Source organism: Hyperoodon ampullatus (assembly GCF_949752795.1).
Source record: "Hyperoodon ampullatus genome assembly, chromosome: 4".
Lineage (NCBI taxonomy): Eukaryota > Metazoa > Chordata > Mammalia > Artiodactyla > Ziphiidae > Hyperoodon > Hyperoodon ampullatus.
Window position 1 is genome coordinate 80,400,364 of NC_136917.1, and position 20,572 is coordinate 80,420,935.

The 20,572-nt window shown below is 46.1% G+C and overlaps 1 protein-coding gene across 3 annotated transcripts in view; it reads left to right on the forward strand.

The window, feature by feature from the left end:
• SEMA6A (semaphorin 6A) overlaps window positions 1-9,713 on the forward strand; it is a gene marked incomplete at its 3' end in the record, with an annotated part of 60,047 nt that extends 50,334 nt beyond the window's left edge. For all 3 annotated transcript variants that reach the window (XM_079703934.1, XM_079703935.1, XM_079703936.1), the window contains one exon: window positions 8,515-9,713. In XM_079703934.1, the coding sequence (XP_079560060.1) occupies window positions 8,515-9,713 (1,199 nt within the window). The remainder of the gene's footprint in view (window positions 1-8,514) is intronic.
• Window positions 9,714-20,572: the final 10,859 nt, after the last annotated feature.

The window sequence follows — 20,572 nt, forward strand, 5'->3', positions numbered from 1 at the left end:
CTGTTACAGAAGTAGTGGTACAACATTTTAGGCCATATGTCAAGCTTTTGTCAGGTACCAAGGGAAAGTGTTAGGGATGTGTTTGTCTCTCCAATAAAACCTTATCAATTTTGTATTCTTTGTCAGAATACGGCAACTGCAAGAATACACGAGACCCACTAAAGAGCCATACTTTAGTGAACATCAAGGAAGACTATTTATTCATTTTTTTACAAATAATTTTGAAAGTCTGGCTATACACTGCCTCAGTGGTGTCTGGGGTTGGACTTTAAAGCATAACACCTTGATTCTGTTTTCTGGAATATTATTCATATCATTTAGGGCAGTGCCTCTCAAGCTTTAGTGAACATACAAATCATCTGGAGGCCATATTAAAACATAGATTTCTGAACCCAACCTCCAGAGATTCAGATTCAGAAGGTCCGAGTAGGACCCAAGGATTTGTATTCTTAATAAGTTCCTGGTGATGCTGATGCTGAGTAATACTGATTTAGGACAACTTCCAAGTTGTATGGGCTATCTTATTTAAGGTCACTTTCCAAGATTTTGCTGTATTTTTAAATCCTCATTTCTCCATTCTTGGCTAATACACTGGTACCCAACCAAAGTGCTCCATCAAAATAGCCTATCTGGGACCATGCAGAAGGAAGGTAACTTGTCAGAAATTCTAGAAACACTCCCCTTACATTATTAATTGAACATTAACATGTGTCCTGCACAATGCCCAATATCATACAGCTAGTTACTTATAGATCCAAGATTTGAACCCAGATCTTTATGACCTCAAGATTTACGTTCTTAACCAATAATACCCAGCCCCATCTATAACCCAGATCCCAAGAACTGTATTTCCAGCAAGTTTAAGTTTTAGGAGCATTCAAACAAACCTATTTCCTCATATTTGTTTTATCTTCATTTGGCAGAGAAAAAAAAAATCAAAGCACTGCAAATAATCCAAAGAATCACCTGAATTTCACAATTTTATAAGGAGATCCACTTCCCTATTTTGTAGCTTTGATGCCTCTTAAGAGAGCAAAGGAAGATGGGACCAGGAAGCTGGAAAACAGAAATGCTTTGTCTGGTTTCAAAAACGATTTAGATGCTGGGTTTCTAGCCTTATTGGAAAGAAAACCTCAAAAGGAAGGAAGATAAACCATGCAAATTCTGCTTAAAACCTTGCCCATCTGAAATAGTCATTACCTTTACAAAGACAGTGACAGTCCTAACACATGGAACCACAGATCAACATTCCCGAGCGTGGCTTTTTAAAATGATCTCATCATGACCCCCAGTCTAGACCTCAATCTCCGCTCTGGGTGTAGCACTCCCCCTGGCAGTGCCGAGGCTAAACCAGTGGAGCAGAGGAGGCACGGTGGACCCGGAACTCCCGCTGGCACAGAGGGAGAAACGAAGTGTTATGCTCATTCTCCCTTTCCCTCTTGTGAGGGCATCCCAACAAGTAAAAATGTATCAATGTCAAAGGTGATAGAACTGGAAGTGGATTCATCTGCAGACAACCACAGTCAGTATCATTTCAATTTGTGAGTTTTAAAGTAGCTTCTGAACTGAGGGTATTAAACAGCCAGGAAGCTGCCTCTACTTTGGCATGGTCAGTCATGAACTTGATACATCTTGGAGACCACGGCCCCTCCCGGCACCTAATCTTCAGCCTGCCAGGAGGAAAAAAAAAAAAAAAATTTTTTTTTTGAAAATAAAAGAAAAAGGAAGGTTTGAGTTATAAACTCTGAGTCCATTTCCACGGCTGCTGGCAGTTCCGTTTATTTCTAAGCCATCTGGTTCGCATTATGCAGTAAGACAAGGAGAAGGCTGCTTCCTGCCGAGATAACCACAGAGGGCTCCCACTGCACTTTCCGTGTGGTCATCTCTGTGGGCTGGGGTGTGGCTTTGAGGATAAATTGTCTCCAGTTAGGGTTTTCCCCCTATTTGTTTTTTTCTCTCTTTAATAGGGATTACAGCAGGCCCTCTGTGGTTAGCAGGGTGATGCTTGGCCCGTGACTCCTTCGTTCATTCATACTGCCTTGCAGGACTGTGAGGCTGGCATTTTGTTGCAATACGATTTTCAAACAAGAAAGATTGGGTTGTTAGATTCCATCCACCCAAGTTGTTATGAGGATTTCAAGGGAATTACAGGCTTGTCTTACTACAAAGCAGAATCAAGAGTCTATTTTTAGGACATCCCACTCCAGGGCTTTTCTTGGTGTTTTGCCAGCTTTCTTAGCTCTCAGACCCAACACGAACCCTGCTCTGGCTCCACGATGGAGGAAATGTCCATCGGCCTTTTTGCCTTTGCATATTTCTCTAAAGGACACACAGGGGCTTTGTTGTCTTTGTGGTCACCAGGTCCGCTTTACACAGATGCCTATTAATCACTTCACTATGGCGACAGACACATCCATCATATCACAGCAGCTCTGAAACAGGCGGTCCAATGAACGGGTGAGAGAGGAAAAGTGTGCACTTAACCATTTCAAGGTACTGGCTGCCTAAGGCCTCACGTACTTAGCAAGGTAACTGGGATGGGGATGGGTAGGGCTCTTCCTTGGGAGTTACTTTAATAGGTGCAATAGATTTCATGTATTTTTCTTTGTCTGTTTGGCTTCATTTTTTCATAGGACAGATAACATCTCCCAGGTATGTCTGTATGATGCAGGGGATAAGTACAGTTGAAGACAGAGTCTTAATTTTAATAACAGTAATAATAAATTCAAGTAGACTGGCTGTGCTTTTGATGCAAAGGTACTGACTCTTTCAAGCCTGTATTTTTTTCAATAATGGATTCAATGTGAAACAGAGTAAGCTGAACCCCGCTCTGACTCGATGGTCAGCTTTCTCAAGCAAGAAGACCGTTGAAAATGACAGGTAGATTAACCAATAACTTTCCTTCCAATCTTTTTCAGACTTTCATGGCTTTTCACAGCCTGCTTCCAAATGGTGTTTAGCACTCACTCCTATTTTTCCCCTGCAAGTACTCATTCATTCATGCATTCATTTACTATTTATTTAACAGCTCTTTACTGAGCACCTTTATGCCTGGGGATTCAGCGGGAAATCTCTCCTTCGTGGAGCTGTCTGGAGCAGTTTAGGTGTAAAAAACAAACAGAGAGCAGGTCTCAGTAGAGTGATGATTTTAGGATAGAGAGGTGCAGAGCCCTGGGGACACTTATAGAAGGAAGAGCTAACCTGGCTTGAGGGAGTTGGAGAAGGCTTCCTCATGTAAGCTGAGACCTAAAGGAGAAGGTCAGTGGGATGGGAGGTAAGCAGGGATATTCCGGGCAGAGGGAGCAGCCTGTGTGACAGCCCAGAAGCAAGTGCAAATGCAGCCGAGAGGCTGGTGCCTACAGCTAAGAGACTAGAAGGGAGTTGGACCACTGGCCATTACTGAACACAACCTTCACTTTCCTCCCCTCCATGCCTTGGTTCTTGTTGCTGTCTCCACTTGAGCTGACATCCTATGCACCCTAAAGACTTAGCTCAAATGTCACTTCCTACATAAAGCCTTTGCCCATCCATATTAGGTAGAAGCAATGCATCTCATGATGCTTCCGCACTTTGGATGTAGTTGATGTGTGTGCACCTACCTTCTCCCCAACTGGATCTCAGGGTTTGTGCCTCCTTCACCTTTGTCTCCCCAAAACCCAGCACAGTACTTTCATCTGTGCTTAGTAAATGTTTGCTGCAAGATGCTTGCAACCACAATCTTATTAGTCCAGGACAGTGACAGTCAAGGCACCAACAACATCACCATCAAGCCCTGAGTTAGGAGAGCATCTTTTCTGAGGTATGCTGTCCCAGAGCCTGGCGCTGGGTTCCCTGTGCAGACTAGAGACAACAACAGAGTACCTGCGAGCTACCAAAAACCATTATTTAAATAAAGAATTTGATGTGTGAAATTTCAGAGTGCATTGCCATAGTCATCGTAGGAAAAATCAGAACTGTGTTGGGTTTCCTCTTATTTTGCAGTTTATAATTGTTCTTATTTTGAATTACAATATTGTAGGGCCTGGAGGTCGGGGTTGTTCGTAATCTTTTCATTGCTTCAGCCTCTAAAGGGCTTCAAACTGCCCCTCTGAGACCTTCTTCTAGCAGCATCTGAAAACTCTCGCACCTCAGAAAAAAAAAAAAAGTGGAGATTCTATTCTTTCTCAGTTCTCCCAATTTAAGGCATGATTTCAGAGAAATCTCTAAGCCATTGTGTGTCTTGCTTCCTGCAATAGGAAGGTGGAAAGAATAACCATTTAGCACCTCATGACTGGTGAGAAATAGCTGGCGGTTAATTAATCAATGCAAAGGGTTTTTCAGATACTGTTTTCATTACTAATGCCCCATTTTCAATTGGTGACCGCAGAAGGCCCAGGGGTTGGTGGAGGAAGGCATTTTAACAGCCCAGGGTGGAGCCAACTCCCCCCCACCACTACAGTGGGGGAACCTGGGGAGGGAGTATACCACCATACAAAGGCCCTCCACTTCCCCAGGGTTTCACTGCAGCACCTGAAGCAATGATGTTTCTCCAGCCCCAGCCTTGTGTGCCCTTTGTAAAGATGCATTTGTTTTGAATTAGCCAATTCTACTGGAGCACTCAGGTTGTTACAAATAACCCATTTACCCTCACCCTCTCTTGTGGAGTTATGCCAGAACAAATGTCTTTTCCTTTTTAAAAAACAGTTTATCCTATTATTATTTTGAATATATACTGAGCACCTTTATAGATTCTTTTGCCTAATGGATGTTAGTATGATTATATTCTGTTGTATGATTAGAGATATGTTTCTGTGATTTCAGAAGCAAGGTTATACATAGTCACTCCAAAGATGACCCACCAAATTTAGAAGTCCATTTAAAAAAATGTCTCTACAATGTACTGCAAACCCATTTCTTTAATAATCACTTATTAAGTGTCTGACCTAAGAGCCCTGGGGATGGTTAGGATTATAAATGCATATAAAATATGGTCCCTGCCCTCAAGGAGCTGACTGCAGGATTATTATTCCTCCACTAGGAGTCTATAATCACTGTGTGTTGCTCAACATTTCCCACTGTTGTTGTTTTACTTATTTCAAAACTCAGGACCTATAGGCAGTCCTGAAACAGAGGTACATGTTCCCTAATGTTGCCTCATTGACCTTTGGCAATCCTTTGGCAACATTTGGACAGCCGAAGGTTTGGAGGTTTGGTCTATCCCTCGCCTGGGAGACCTATAGCAAATGGATTCTAATGGCGAAGCTATGACTGTTACTCTTAAGCCCTTGGTGAACTACTAACCCACCATTTCTCTTTTGTGGCTTCCTCTGACCTTTAGATTTGTCCAGCAAACTACAGCACTTAAGCTCTTTCTTAATCATTATTTAAACTGATTCTTGTAACTACACAGTAAGGCATTAAGTGTGTTAACCCCACATTACAGATGGGAAAAACTGAGGCCCAGAGACGTTAAGTCATTTGCCCAAAGGTCACCCAGCAGTAAATGGGAGCCTAAAACTCCAGGCCTTTGGAGAGCTCTAGTGTTGCACTACCCCCAGCCTCACTGACAAGTCTGGTGTGTTCAATCCTGTGCAGTGACCATTGGCAAAAAGTTGATTTAATCATTTGCCCTTTTTCATGATATAAGTAGAAAGCTTTAAGTTTGGAAGGCATTTTCCAAAAATAACTTCTAATGTCTTATCTTCTTGACTTTCCTTTCAACTTAATCTCTGATCTGTTTCTAACTTTGGACATGGGGTTTCTGAATGTGCACAGGTGGATGAGGGAAGCCACCTGCTTCACGGTAGATATCTCAAAGCTGAAGAAATGCAGAAAGGTTTTTTGTTTGTTTGGTTGGTTGGTTTTTTTAACATCTTTATTGGACTATAATTGCTTTACAATGGTGTGTTATTTTCTGCTTTATAACAAAGTGAATCAGCTATACGCAAGAGGGATGTATATGCAGAAAGGTTTTTAAGGACACTATTTACATAACAAAATGAGCCAGAGAAAGCCATCTGAGACACTATTTTTCTCAAAGGTCAGACCCTGCTTGATTTGTTAACAACCAGAAACCTGAACTCAAATATCATCCACTAAAAGAGTTTTTCCCATTGAAAGAGTGAGTGGGGTCCATGAGTCTAAGACAGTTAAGAACATTCAGACATGAAAGAAAATTATTTGGGAGCTAAAAGTAAAGAAGCAATGGATAAACTTTAAAATTTTGGAGTTTTCCCAATTAAACAATAAATGAAGCAAATGGATTGCTCTAGCCTCGATGGTTCTCTTAAGTTGAGATAGTAATTTAAATTGTAAAATCCCAAAGTCAATTGTAGATAACTACCTATCCCAAGTACGAATCTACTGGAGAGGCTCAGCCCCCATAAATACAGTTGGCTGGAAGGGACCCACGAAATACCCACTGCTATGAAAAAATTTAGTACCCCGCATCGGTGACATCACCAAGTCAATAAGCAAAATTAAACCCACTTTATTCACAGGTGTACATTTTTTGTGCCATCATATGTAGGTGGTTAAAAATGATGTTCAGTAGAAACCCACTCCAAACCAAAACTGAAAGAAAATCAGTTGCTATTTTAGCATTACAACAAGGAAATGCAAATTTAAGGAAGAAATTCTCATTAGCACATTTCCTTGGTGACTAGGTATTAAAACATATTTGGATACAAGACACCCCGCTGTTTGGGGAGCTCCACAACATATAAGGTGTGAGTTACAACTGAATTTCCTGCTCGTTTTTGCTTCTCAGTTTCTACCCCTTTAAAGTTCATGAAGATAAATCTTGAAATATCTGACAAGTGTCACACATGGAAATTGTTCATTGTCTTACTACCTTTTCCCTGGGGTGAATTACCTCCCCCGCCCTTCACTACCAAGGGCATTTGTTTAATCACAGCATCTTTATTTCTCAAGAGATATTTGCTGCTTCTATTTATCCCCCCACCTGAAGTCACAATCCTTTGTCACAGGACAATCATTTCCACAGCAACCAACTGTGATGTCACAATTGGGGGGAGGAGGCGAGTTCACAAAGAAAAGAGAAAGAGAACGTTTTCTTCTTCAGGCTAAGGTTTCTGAGATTTAAAACCACTGCTTCACCAATCAAAATATTTGAGCAGAAAAACTCCGTGACAAAGCTGCATTTCTTCAGGGTCTCAGCTGTGACACACAAAGCATTTCAGCAGAAGTGTAAGGGCTGTGTGTTGTGGGTCTGGGAAGGGACAGAGATTTTTATTTCATTTCATTCTAATTCTATGCCACTGATACCTGCCAGTAAAACACATTAAACATATTCCAGAAAGAGTTGGTTTAGTCGATGAAAAATGTGTCTCCTGAGACCAGAGAAGGTACATTTTCTGTCTTACTATCATTTCCATAATAGGAACAATGTTTACATTTCCTCAGCCCATGCAGAGCCTCTAATGTATTCATGTTCTTTCACTCTCCAGAGGCAGGAATTGAGGTATTTGAGATTTTATTTTTTTAGCTACTGCATCAAGCACGTAAGGTTTGACAATTGTGATGTGTATTCTCACTTGGTACTAAAAAATAAAAGCTTCAGTGTTTGCATTTGATTAGAGTCTCTCAGCTTGGTGGCTAATTAAGCAGGAACAGGGAAAGCCACTTTCTTCAGAAACATAGCATCTTGGTTTATGTAGTGTAAGATTATTGACAGGTAGAGCCACATAATTTTTATTAAACTGAAGAGATTAGCTTTGCTGAAGAATTTCACCGTGACAGAAAACTCTAGCTGTTAATAATGATACCTGACACTTCTCAAACTCACTACAGGAGCCCAAATGGTCTCTTTTTCTAAATATTCTTTCAGCTCAAGTAAGGGAAGAGCTTCATTCAAACATTTAGCATATTTATCTGAAATTGAGTGTGCAAGAGTTTTTTTTTTCCCCTTGTAGAGGTGATGCAAAATCAGCATAAACATTTGTAATCTGTGCGCTTTAGCTATTCTCTTACATTATAAATGATACACCCTGTCTTTCCCCCAGTTGGTTGAAATGCTAACCAGCTTTTCTCCAGATAGAGGCCATGTTGCCCACAGGAAGTCATCAGCAAAGTCCCTGGAAGCCTGGAGTGGTGTGCAATTTGTTCATTTAACATGCATAAAATTGTTGCCTATTGCCCCAGACTCAAAATATCTCGCGGTTTTAGGACCGGGAAGATTGAAAAGAGATGAGAGGGGAAGAAGGATACATTTTGGAAAGGAAAAACTTCCATATTCCACGGAGTGAAGCAAAGTAGAAAGAGCCTGTACTTGAAAAGAGGGGCAAACACTTTCAGAACACAAAGGGGGCAACAATTGAAGTCTATTTACATACTGGGGGGTGGGGCGGGGAGGATTAATTAGTTATCGTTTGGCAAACGGTGTCTTGAAAACGAGCTCTGCGGAGGTGCTATTGTCACTTCTTACTGTTATTAATTAACTGGGTGCATGCCCAACAAAAATCAGCCTCACGGTGTGCTTTCATTTCTTAACACCATATGCGATGTATTTTGCAGGAGTGATTCGGGAGAGTTATCTCAAAGGCCACGACCAGCTCGTCCCTGTCACCCTCCTGGCCATTGCGGTCATTCTGGCTTTTGTCATGGGAGCCGTCTTCTCGGGCATCATTGTCTACTGCGTCTGCGATCACCGTCGCAAAGACATGTCCTCCGTGCACCGCAAGGAGAAGGAGCTCGCCCACTCGCGCCGCGGCTCCATGAGCAGCGTCACCAAGCTCAGCGGCCTCTTTGGGGACACCCAGTCCAAAGACCCCAAGCCGGAGGCCATCCTCACGCCACTCATGCACAACGGCAAGCTCGCCACTCCCAGCAACACCGCTAAGGTGCTCATCAAGGCTGACCAGCACCACCTGGACCTGGCCGCCCTGCCTACCCCAGAGTCCACCCCGACGCTGCAGCAGAAGCGCAAGCCCAACCGCGGCAGCCGCGAGTGGGAAAGGAACCAGAACCTCATCAACGCCTGCACCAAGGACATGCCCCCCATGGGCTCCCCCGTGATCCCCACCGACCTGCCCCTGCGGGCCTCCCCCAGCCACATCCCCAGCGTGGTCGTGCTGCCCATCACGCAGCAGGGCTACCAGCACGAGTACGTGGACCAGCCCAAAATGAGCGAGGTGGCCCAGTTGGCGCTGGAGGACCAGGCGGCCACCCTGGAATATAAGACCATCAAGGAACATCTCAGCAGCAAGAGTCCCAACCATGGGGTGAACCTGGTGGAGAACCTGGACAGCCTGCCCCCCAAAGTCCCCCAGCGGGAGGCCTCCCTGGGTCCTCCCGGAGCCTCCCTATCTCAGAACGGCCTGAGCAAGCGGCTGGAGATGCACCACTCCTCGTCCTACGGGCTTGATTATAAGAGGAGCTACCCCACGAACTCGCTCACGAGAAGCCACCAGACCGCCACGCTCAAAAGAAACAATACTAACTCCTCCAATTCCTCCCACCTCTCCAGAAACCAGAGCTTTGGCCGGGGAGACAACCCACCCCCCGCCCCGCAGAGGGTGGACTCCATCCAGGTGCACAGCTCGCAGCCCTCGGGCCAGGCCGTGACTGTTTCGAGGCAGCCCAGCCTCAACGCTTACAACTCACTGACCCGGGCGGGGCTGAAGCGCACGCCCTCGCTAAAGCCGGACGTGCCCCCCAAACCTTCCTTTGCCCCCCTTTCCACCTCCATGAAGCCCAACGACGCGTGTACATAATCCCTGGGGGGAGGGGTCAGGTGTCGAACCAGCAGGAAAGGCTAGGCGCCCGCTCAGCTCGGCAAGGTTCTCGGCTGCTGAGTACCCACCCGACCAAGACGGCCGCGGCGGCGCCCAGGACGCTGGGTCCTCCCCTGAGACGCGGGGGGGTGGAGGGGGGCTCTCGAAAACTGGGCCAAGCTGTTCGGTGAAGGTTCGCGACGCGGGACTCACCTCCATTCTCTTCCTTCACTCTTCCCCCACACCCCGCAACAGGTCGGACTCACGAAAGACTTCAATCAGCATCACAAACATGAGCCAAAAGCACATACCCACCCACCCCCCGGCGTGTGCGCCTGTGCGCAAGCCTGCGCGCATGCGCACATCACACACGTGCACACACACGCGCTTGAACAGCAATTGCAACATTGTGTCCATGACTGCACCGAGCGCTGCCCAACTGGGCTAGCGTTCCAACCTGCAAAACAGATACATTTTTAAAAATCATGAAAATTAAAAAGAATTCATTGATAATTCTAACTCAGACGTTAACAAGGGCAGAAGTTTACTATGCGCAGATACTGTGAAATGCCCACCAGTGTTACAGCTTTCTGTTATAGCAGATGAATGCCATGTTGGGCAACTATGTCATAAATTTCTGCTCCTCTCTTTTAATGAAATAACCTGACCGTTAACGCAAGTAACTCTTTATTTATTTTTCACACTTTTTTTCCTTAAGAAAAGGACTCTCCACATACCATCCTCTGAACAGCTCTTCAGAAAGTCCCTTGATAGTTAAACTATTTAACGCGAAATCCATTAACTGGAATAATTGAGTTTATTTTTACAATATATTCACTGAGTAAGTAAGTTGCAGCTGGAATTCTGAGCTTTGTGTTTGGACTGATATCTAGCTAAAGAAAAACTTAAGAGGGGAATATTTATTTAAATCTACCAGTTTAACTTGCTGGTCAGGTCCCTGGCTTATAACATGCAAAAGAGTAATTAGTTTAAAAGTCCTTCCAGATCCTAACTTCTAAAGCAACCAGGAGAGGAACTTTTAGAATGGAACATCGCGTCCCATTGCTGCCAACATGGCTTTGTCAGTGGTTCCTACTTTCTGTGAAGGCACCAGCTTGTGATACGCCATCTCATTTCACTTTGCATGTGAGACAGAAAACAAAATCCACCAACCGTGTGAACTAATTAATATGCTGGCTGCTACCTTGCATCAATTAATGGTTTGATCACACAGGTTTTTCGTGGGGTTACATCTGTGAATAGCCTGTTTTCCACATGTAAATTTGTGCCTTACACCCTGAGTTGTGTACACTTGCAAACTGTCATTATGATCAACTTTTCCCCCTTTGGAAATAAATGCAGATACTTATTTAACCCTCCCTCCCCCCACCCCCAGTCCAGCCCTCTGGAAGATTAGTGTCCAGCAGATGGAAGAAAATGCAGTGGTGATGGTTACAATCCTGCAGCCTGGGAAAGCTGGGCGACACCACACCCTCCGATTCACACATTCTTCTGGTCGTGCCAACTCCAACCACCCTTTGGCCATGCTGCCAAGCGTGGACCCCAGTGTTGTGGGTGGCAAATCTCCTTTCTTCCTCCAGATCTCCCTGCTTCCCTTGTATTCTCAGATCATTTCAAAATGATGATATCCTCATTAGCCAGCAGAAAAGGGACTAACGTCCCAGTCCTCATTCCTGCTGTGTCCACTGCCTGGAGAACACAGCAGTGAGGTTGGGCAGGCACCTGGGTGGAGTCTCCAAGCCATGTGCGCAGCACACAGGTGCAATGCTCACAAAGAAATGACATGGAAATAGATGCAGGCAGGCTGGTCCCTGCTGTGATTAATGAGTAACTCCAAGTACAAGGCCAACCACAATGGATGCTACAAAAACGTTGACTGGGGCAAAAGGTTTTTAATTTTTTTTAATTTCTTTATCCTTTTGCGGTTATTGTTTGTAGGGGGAGGGGGTTGGGCGTGTGTTTTTCCCCTTGGTTTTCATTAGCTCAAGCACACACAAGGGACTTTTGTTTACTCTAATCACGAACAAAAGAATTGTCAACATACTGTAAACTGTGAGCATTGTTGGTTGTTATCAGTTTTTTAAAACAGCTAAACAGTATATTTAGTGGTCTCTTTGTCTCTTTTTCATTTCCAGTTTGATCTTCTGGGTTTAGTTTTGTCTTAAAAAAAAAAAACTTTCTAAAAAAGACAGTTGGGTATAATTTTGAATCGGCTGTGAAAAGTGGTGCCTCCATAAACAGAGTGAGACCTGGGTGTGTCCCAAGGGCACGTGCACAGCCTTTTATTTGAAACACCCCTTGCAGTTTTGCTGTTGTTCGGGATAGGTTTTTGTTATTTTTGTGTTATGTTTTTGTTTTGCTTGTTTTGTTAGTGGAATCAATGTTCACACCTCGTGAACTCTGTACCCTGAAACCATGAAACTTTGCTACGAACAGAGATATTGTCTTCTTCTATTTTCTTTAGAAATGTGGAACTTAGGAAGGTGATGGGTATATATCACCCTGCTACCTTCTTCCCCAAGCTTCACTCCCAGGAGTATTGAGGTGCAACACCTGCTCTCTCGTCCCCATGTACGGGCATCAATGCCTCAGCTGTGTTACAGAGTCCTGTGTCAAACTTCCACCCCAGTCCCTGTATCCCACAACCCATCACTTGCGGTGTTAACCCTAAAATGCCCGCAGATATTGAGCTGGTCTTCTGCATTTAAGTGTTTTCCCTTTTTCTTTTGCTCCCCACAGCGTGTGGGGAGAGGGTCCATAAACCTGAGTGTGCCTTTGCTTTCCACCCTTGCTAGACACTGGTAGATGCAACCAACTCAGATTTATATTTGTTGTAAAGTTGTAAAAATATTGTGATGTCACCAATTTTCCTTCCATCTCCACACCCCCTAACATCTGATTCACGACTTAATGTATGTTGTAAAAAAGAAAAATAAGAAGGGAAAAAAAGACAAAAAGGCAAGGAAAAGGCTCTTTATTACTTAAAAGTAATAAAGCAAGACTGTTCTACATTCTCTTTTGTGTCCTGAATGCTTTTATTTATCTCATAATTTCCCCCTTTTTGGCTAGGATGCTCATCTTTCCTCCATCTCTATTTGGCTTCAAAAGCATAAATCACAACGTAGTTAGACCCATTTGTCTGCAATACCCACACCCTGCTCCCCAAATTATTGATGTGTTCTCTCTGCCTGCACCCAGCCTGGAGCAGGATCAGAGCAGAAGCCACTGGTAATTAAAAGGCAGAGCATGCGTTGACTCCCTCAATTCATTTTATGCATTTTCTTTTTATGGGCTTGTTCATCATCAAACATTTATGGTAGGCTTGATAGTTTAAGAGATCAAGGCTAGGATTTTAGTATGTAAGGTCCACCAAAAATAGAACCTGAGCTTCCCTGGTGGCGCAGTGGTTGAGAGTCCGCCTGCCGATTCAGGGGACACTGGTTTGTGCCCCGGTCCGGGAGGATCCCACATGCCGCGGAGCGGCTGGGCCCGTGAGCCATGGCCGCTGAGCCTGCGCGTCCAGAGCCTGTGCTCCGCAACGGGAGAGGCCACAACAGTGAGAGGCCCGTGTACTGCAAAAAAAAAAAAAAAAAAAAAAAAAAGATCCTTGCACAGATGTGACTTCAGCCTTTTTACATATTAATAAGGTGGAGGGTGCAGGATTTTACTCCTTGTTCACATCTATCTCTTGTAAGCCAGAAGACACGGTCGGAGGTATAGTGCTATGCAGCACTTGATTTTTATTTTGCAGGGTAGCCTTTTGAAATGCCTAGATCAGGGCTTTTTCCCCCCCTCTGGAATATTTTTAAAACAGTTATTTAAATAAGTCTTCAGCTGTAGTATTTTACTTTTGACCTTCTGAAATAATTTTTTACAAGTGTTTTGGGTCAGTTTGAGTGTGGGAAGCTGCGGGTGGACCTCAATTTACACTTACAATCGTCTAGTCACCTTCTGATAATTCATTTCCAATTGTGTTACTTGAATCCCACCCATAGGGCGAGGCTCTGTCAGGCACAAAGTTGACTAGAATATAGTTGCTGCCTCCTCATTTATAAGGAGAGGTGGACACGGCCTCTGTAATTACCATTGGGAGACAGGAACAAAGTGCTGAGGAAAAGGCCAGAGGTTTGGGCCTCGAGGCTACATACGAGCTGGTCCTTACAGAATCAGTTCTCTGGACAGCTAGGGCAGGCAGAGGGTAAACTTGTACAAAGGTGCCGAAGGTGCTGTGATTGGGACACAGAAGGTTTAGTGGACCTTGAGCAGGGTCTGTGAGAGAGCCTGACAGAGGCAGGGCTGGGCAGGGGGTTGGGGTCAGATCAGGAGAGGCCTGTGGACCATTTGCTAGGATTTTAGCTGATGGGCAGTGGAGTGCATTTGGAGTCTATAAAGCCACAAGCACATGTGTTTGTGCTTTAGAAAGCTACCTGGCAGTAATGTGGAAATGGTCCAGGAAGAGGCTGCTGGCTGCCGGGCAATGTACCCAGTGGCATGCCAAATTGGTAGGAGCAATGCATGAAAACCCCACATCCAGTTTCGGATTCTTTAGGAGACAGAACTGAATCAGCTCTGTGACCATTCCTTCTTTTGCCGGTCAGAAGAGCTTCCTTCTCCTTACGTGACTGACAGGTTTGCCCTGCCTGGTTATACCCAAATGTCAAATGGAGAGAATGGCCAACAGCTTGTCTGACCCTTTCATTTTAAAAAATGAGAAAGCTGTGGTCCATTGAGTGAAAGGATCTGCCACGATCCCAAAGCTGGCAGCAGAACACTCTTCCAAGGACGAATTTATTGTCTTTTATGCCCTCTTCAGTCACATCATTAGAGTAATGCTAGCTAAAAAGACCTGACACTCGCTCCTCCCAAACTCATCTCCAAATCACTCTGCCATCCTTTGTCACAGGAACGCCTGCAGACACGCCTCACTCTTCTCCAGCTGGGCATCCCAAATTCCTTCATCTGGGCCGAGGCAAGCGGGTCGCTTGGAGCTCAGATCATGCTGTAGACAATCCCTGCAGTGCAACCTGATACTTGGGATGGTGGCTTTTGCTGAAGTCAGCTTTGTTCTTGTCTGGTGAAGAGGTGACAGAGGCTGAACAGGTGCAGCCTGTATTTTAGCTGGGGCCCCAGGGATGTCCCTGCTCAGGCTTGAGAAGTGCCTCAGATAACCTAGATTTTTTTTTTTTTTTTTTTTTGTCGTACGCGGGCCTCTCACTGTTGTGGCCTCCCCCGTTGCGGAGCACAGGCTCCAGACGCACAGGCTCAGCGGCCATGGCTCACGGGCCCAGCCGCTCTGCGGCATGTGGGATCCTCCTGGACCGGGGCACGAACCCGTGTCCCCTGCATCGGCAGGCGGACTCTCAACCAGTGCGCCACCAGGGAAGCCCATAACCTAGATTTTTAATGGTTGTGTTTGCTTGCTTGCTTGTTACAGGGTTGGTGGCTTCTGCCACATGTTTTCAGACTGTTGGCTCTCAGGAGTGGCTGTCCCAGTACAGCCAATAGGCTAGGTGTTTCACGGGGCCAGAGCTGATGTCTTAGACCTGCCTGCTTTCCTTAAGTGCCATGTCAAGCAAACACAAACTGGTCTCGTTGTTCAGTCTCCTAAGTTGGCAGAAGCCAAACAAGATGCCCAGAACCATAGTGCCTAGGTGTTTGACTGCCTGAACAAAAGCTCTTTCCAAAAAAGTCATTCAGCAAGTGAAATAAAAGTGTCAGAAAGGCACCTACAGTTTCAGACACGGGATATTTTGCTCGTGGGAAAGGGGTAGGGGAATTTCAAAGACCTTCAGTAACAAAAGAACACAATCACGAGCGTAATCCTTGTCCTGGCTGAGCACTGCGACAGCTGGGTGCTTGGACTCAGTAACCCTTAGAAACCCACACCTCACGCCTGTCTTAAACCCACGTGGTGATGTGTCTCTTGTACAGAATTGGGGAGGAAGGGCTCACATTTATTGATCGGGCCTGCCAGACAGATGGGGATCTTCAGTATTCCATTTAGACTATTGTGTATCCTTAGCTCTAACCCCCCGGGGATGCCTGGAGGTGGGGGGCAGTTGACCTCAACAGAGAGTTATATCTGAACTGATGTGCATTAAATGTGACTGGGCAGAAAAATGTGCAGATGTCCCTCTAGCAAATGGAAATGAAATTTGAGCAAATCAAGAGAGGCAGATGAGTGGTGGGGAGTTCCCCATCCCCCTCTGCAAACACATCCCTGCGCACATGTGCAAACAGCTGCTGTCATGAGGCTTTTTCCTCTTGGGGTCTAATACCAAACATGTCACAGGGGTCAGAACCAGTGTCTGCTGAAGGTGGACCCTTTGGGAGGTCTTTCACCCCTCTTCCTGGTAAAACATGCGTTCCACCTCAGCACTTTCTGGTCATATGTGAACTGTCATAAATTATAGTCTCAGGAGTGACAGTCAAGATCTTTACAGAGGGGCCTGGACACGGGTCGCTGGCAGCCCATGGATGCTGACCGAGGTGACTAGCAGTTTTTTATTCTTCCTAATCTTCCTAATCTCTTCAAATAAAAGGAGATGTTCCCTTGAGAATCACTAACATCATCCCCAGAGCAAGTTACTGGTCCCGCTGAGGAGCTGCAATAATGGTCCAAATAAGGGGATGCTAATGAAGGGGAAAGTAAGTAACCATGAAATTGGAGGCATTTTTCTCATTGATGATTTTCATTTTTCAAAGAAACAGATGAAGGTGACATTGGATACAACAGCAATGCCAGAAAACCAACATGAAAGAAACTCCAGCAGGATTCCCAGGGGTCTCCTAGGATGAGGAAGATGATGAAAATTCCGTCCGTGAGCTGAACGGTCTCTGTTATCCTGTTCATCATGACACCTGCCCTGACCATGTTACAGGGTAGTGAGAAAGTGGGTGTTTGAGAGAGAGGGTAAGAAACTTAGTTCTGGGGCTTCCCTGGTGGCGCAGTGGTTGAGAGTCCGCCTGCCCGATGCAGGGGACACGGATTCGTGCCCTGGTCCAGGAAAATTCCACATGCCGTGGAGCGGCTGGGCCCATGAGCCATGGCCTCTGACCCTGCGTGTCCGGAGCCTGTGCTCCACAAGGGGAGAGGCCACAACAGTGAGAGGCCCGCGTACCGCAAAAAAAAAAAAAAGAAAAAGAAACTTAGTTCTCAGGTGTGGACACTGAACATTTTGCAGACCTGGCCCATGGCAGTGTATAAGCACGAATTTCAATAATAGGGCTAACTTTTACTTCATAAAAGATGAAAAGTGGAATGGTACCAACCCAAGAGGAGCAGGACTTCTGCTTGTTGATGACAATGACAATTTACGTGGGGGGCATTTTATAGTTTGCAGACATAATCTTGTCCATTATATTATTAGATCCTCAGAACAGCCTAGTGGGGTGGGCAACAGCACATGTATGATTATCCTCACTTTACAGAAACTGGAGTTTGGAGAGGAGGGATCTATTGGAACAGTGATCGACATAAAAATGGAGTCCCGTTTCCAAAACCTGTGTGTTGACATCATCCCCTCAGCTCTCTCGGGGACACCTCTGGTTACGCAGTTATTCTGTTTCACCAAAGGGGGAAAGCCCCCCAAGAGCATTTCCCAGGAGAGACGGCTACCAACAATAAAGTCCCCAAAATAAAGGCCAGGCGCACACATTCTATTTTAAGGGTATTGTGCTCTCATATTTTTCCATCATTAAAGAATACATCTCTTCCTTCCTGCGTCTGCAAAGTCCTGATGCCAGCAGTGTTATGAGGAATTGTCAACAAAGCAGGAAAAGAAAGAGCTGAAGCCAAATTCTGTGACCTCCCTTCTTGAGATGCACCCTCCCACTTCAGGGGCAGTGACACGGGCTGCCTCAGGTGGAAGACAAAGATGAAAGGCCTGGCTTTCAGGGCTTCTTCATTTTACCCAAGCCTCACAGAGCACAAGAGAAATTTAAGAAGCTTAAGAGAAGGCAGGCTTGGGGCTTCCCTGGTGGTGCAGTGGTTGAGAGTCCGCCTGCCGATGCAGGGGACACGGGTTCGTGCCCCGATCTGGGAGGATCCCACATGCCGCGGAGTGGCTGGGCCCGTGAGCCATGGCCGCTGGGCCTGCGCGTCCGGAGCCTGTGCTCCGCAACAGGAGAGGCCACAGCAGTGAGAGGCCCGCATACTGCAAAAAAAAAAAGAGAAGGCAGGCTTAATTGGGAACAGTGTCGAAGAAATGCCCTATACCTAGAAGGGTAAAGAATTTGCCTACCCTTCCCTTCATAGAAGAATGAGGTAAAGTAAGTATGAGAGGAAGAGGTAAGTAAGAAATACCCCTGCTGGGCCTCCCTGGTGGCGCAGTGGTTGAGAGTCTGCCTGCCGATGCAGGGGACACGGGTTCGTGCCCCGGTCCGGGAAGATCCCACATGCCGTGGAGCGGCTGGGCCCGTGAGCCATGGCCGCTGAGCCTGCGCGTCCGGAGCCTGTGCTCCGCAATGGGAGAGGTCACAGCAGTGAGAGGCCCGCATACCGCAAAAAGAAAAAAAAAAGAAATACCCCTGCTGACTTCTCATGTTAGTCCCATTGGCCACTTTGGCACTATGGGTACCAACTAAGCAATTCAACATCACCTCTGATGTCAACGGTGGGATGATTCTCCCAATAGGAGACAGAAGGTAGAGATGGCCTCCACCTAGGTAACTATCTGCCACATCACTGCCCACGTTCCATGTTGCCAGTGCTGCAGACTGGCCGTCCTAGAGTTCATATGCTGCTTGGTATGAGGGCACATGGTGCAGAAGAGGCAGGGCCCTCTTGTCTGGAGTGGGTGGCTGGCCTCCCTCCTGCCCTGGGGGCAGCGCGGCCCAGCCAGTCGCCGAGTCGGGCTATTGCATAGCACTCTGAGGAAGCCAGCATCTTCACTTGCCTGCTCAACTGGTAACCTCAGACAGATTTCACTCAGAGGGAGAGGAAAATCACCCTTCTTAACCCCACTGTTTTCCTTCTGCTTGGTTGGAGCGTTGCTGCTTGTTTGTTTATTTGTTTGCCAGCTGAAGCCCTGTTCCCAGTCCACAAGCCTTTTCTCAGTACACAAATATGCTTTTTAGTAAAGATGAAGGCTTGGCTGGCACCAACTTTGGTAGCTCTGGTATAAAATATACACATAATTCCAACTGCTGCACAGTGCTATTTACTTATGTACTTGGTAAACTGAACGACCTTTGATGCGATTAACTTTCCCTGATCTATAGGGTCCGAGTCAATAACCGATTAAGTTTGAAAAGGAAGGTTTCTATTCCAAAGTGTGCATGCCAAGACAATACCAAATGCAGTGGTTCTGAAGACCTGCCTCCTCCATTCCTGGGAAAAGGATACAGTTGTTTTCTGAAACAAAATTGTCTATTGAAGTCTGATTAGGTGTTGGCTGAGTTGAATTCTTATTGGTGTTTACTTTTAAGAATGAAAGATTTATCCCCCTCTGTCTCCAGGGTGAAGAGAAGGCCTGCAATCACATTTCTTGCTTGGGGAGAAAAGATAATGTGTTAGACTGATATGTATGAATAGAAACAGGCAAATAGTCATATTTCCTTCTGACTTTGTAATTAAAACAGTGTAAGTCAGTAGGGAAGGGCTGTAACTGGAGCTAAAGTAAGTGAGGTGAAAATTACTAGGTGTTGGAGCACCTGCCTCTCATTTTAATTAGGTGACTATAACAGCAGGATCAAAACCTTCTCCTTGTCACTCAATCTGTTGAGCTTTCTAATTGAGAAACCAAAGGGCTTGTTTTGTCCTCAGGAAAGAGTGACCCAAAAAGATCCTCTCTAATTACCTGGCTAGAGCAGCAGACAAGCCTGGGCCCAGGGACAGAGCAGCGCTCAGTGGGAGTGGTGCCATGAGGGTGAGGTGCTCCAAGACCAGGCCCACCAAGGCCAGCCTCCTAGAGGCTCTTAGGGACAGTCAGCCCTCATCTGGCAATCTGGAGTTCTCACTTCTCACAAGGCAAAGCAGCTGAGAAGGAAGTGCATCTCATTGTGAGTCTGTGGGTCGAGTCTGAGCTGGCCTCCCCATTTGTGGGGCACTCATTCAAACTCTTGGCATGTCCTTCTCCCCATGTGCAAAAGTAGACAATGATGGCAGCCCCGTCTACTTCACAGAAGCGTGTAAAAGTCACATGAGGTGGGGCTTCCCCGGTGGCGCAGTGGTTGAGAGTCTGCCTGCCAATGCAGCGGACGCGGGTTCGTGCCCCGGTCCGGGAGGACCCCACATGCCGCGGAGCGGCTGGGCCCGTGAGCCATGGCCGCTGAGCCTGCGCGTCCAGAGCCTGTGCTCCGCAGCGGGAGAGGCCACAACAGTGAGAGGCCCGCATACCGCAAAAAAAAAAAAAAAAAAGTCACATGAGGTGAACGTTTACTGGTGCTTACAGAACCCGAAATCCCACCATATCCTTCTTCTCCAACTTGGCATCCAAAATGAGATCCTAGTCCTTTAAATCATCAAATTAAATAAATGACTTTGAGTCCCCATCCTGCTGATAATGAAAATGTCTCTTTTTTCTCTCTCCCCTAAACACTCCTTATCTGCCAACAACAGCAGCCAGCCAGACCTCGTTAAACAAAAGCCCTGCTTGGCCCGATAGCGTTCTGGCTCTTTCTCACTGCTGCGGCCATCTCGGCCACATGATGCCTGTTTGGAGGCCTGGAGGCTCCAGACACTACAGTGCTGTGCTCCTGCTCCTTTCTCAGATGGCTGGCTGGGGAGAACAGGTTGTCCTATCACCGAATCCTGCCTTCCCTGCTGCCAGGACTCTTCCTGTCTCCTTGGCCCCATTGGTGCCTCTGGGCAGGACTCTCTGGCCTCGAGAACCGGC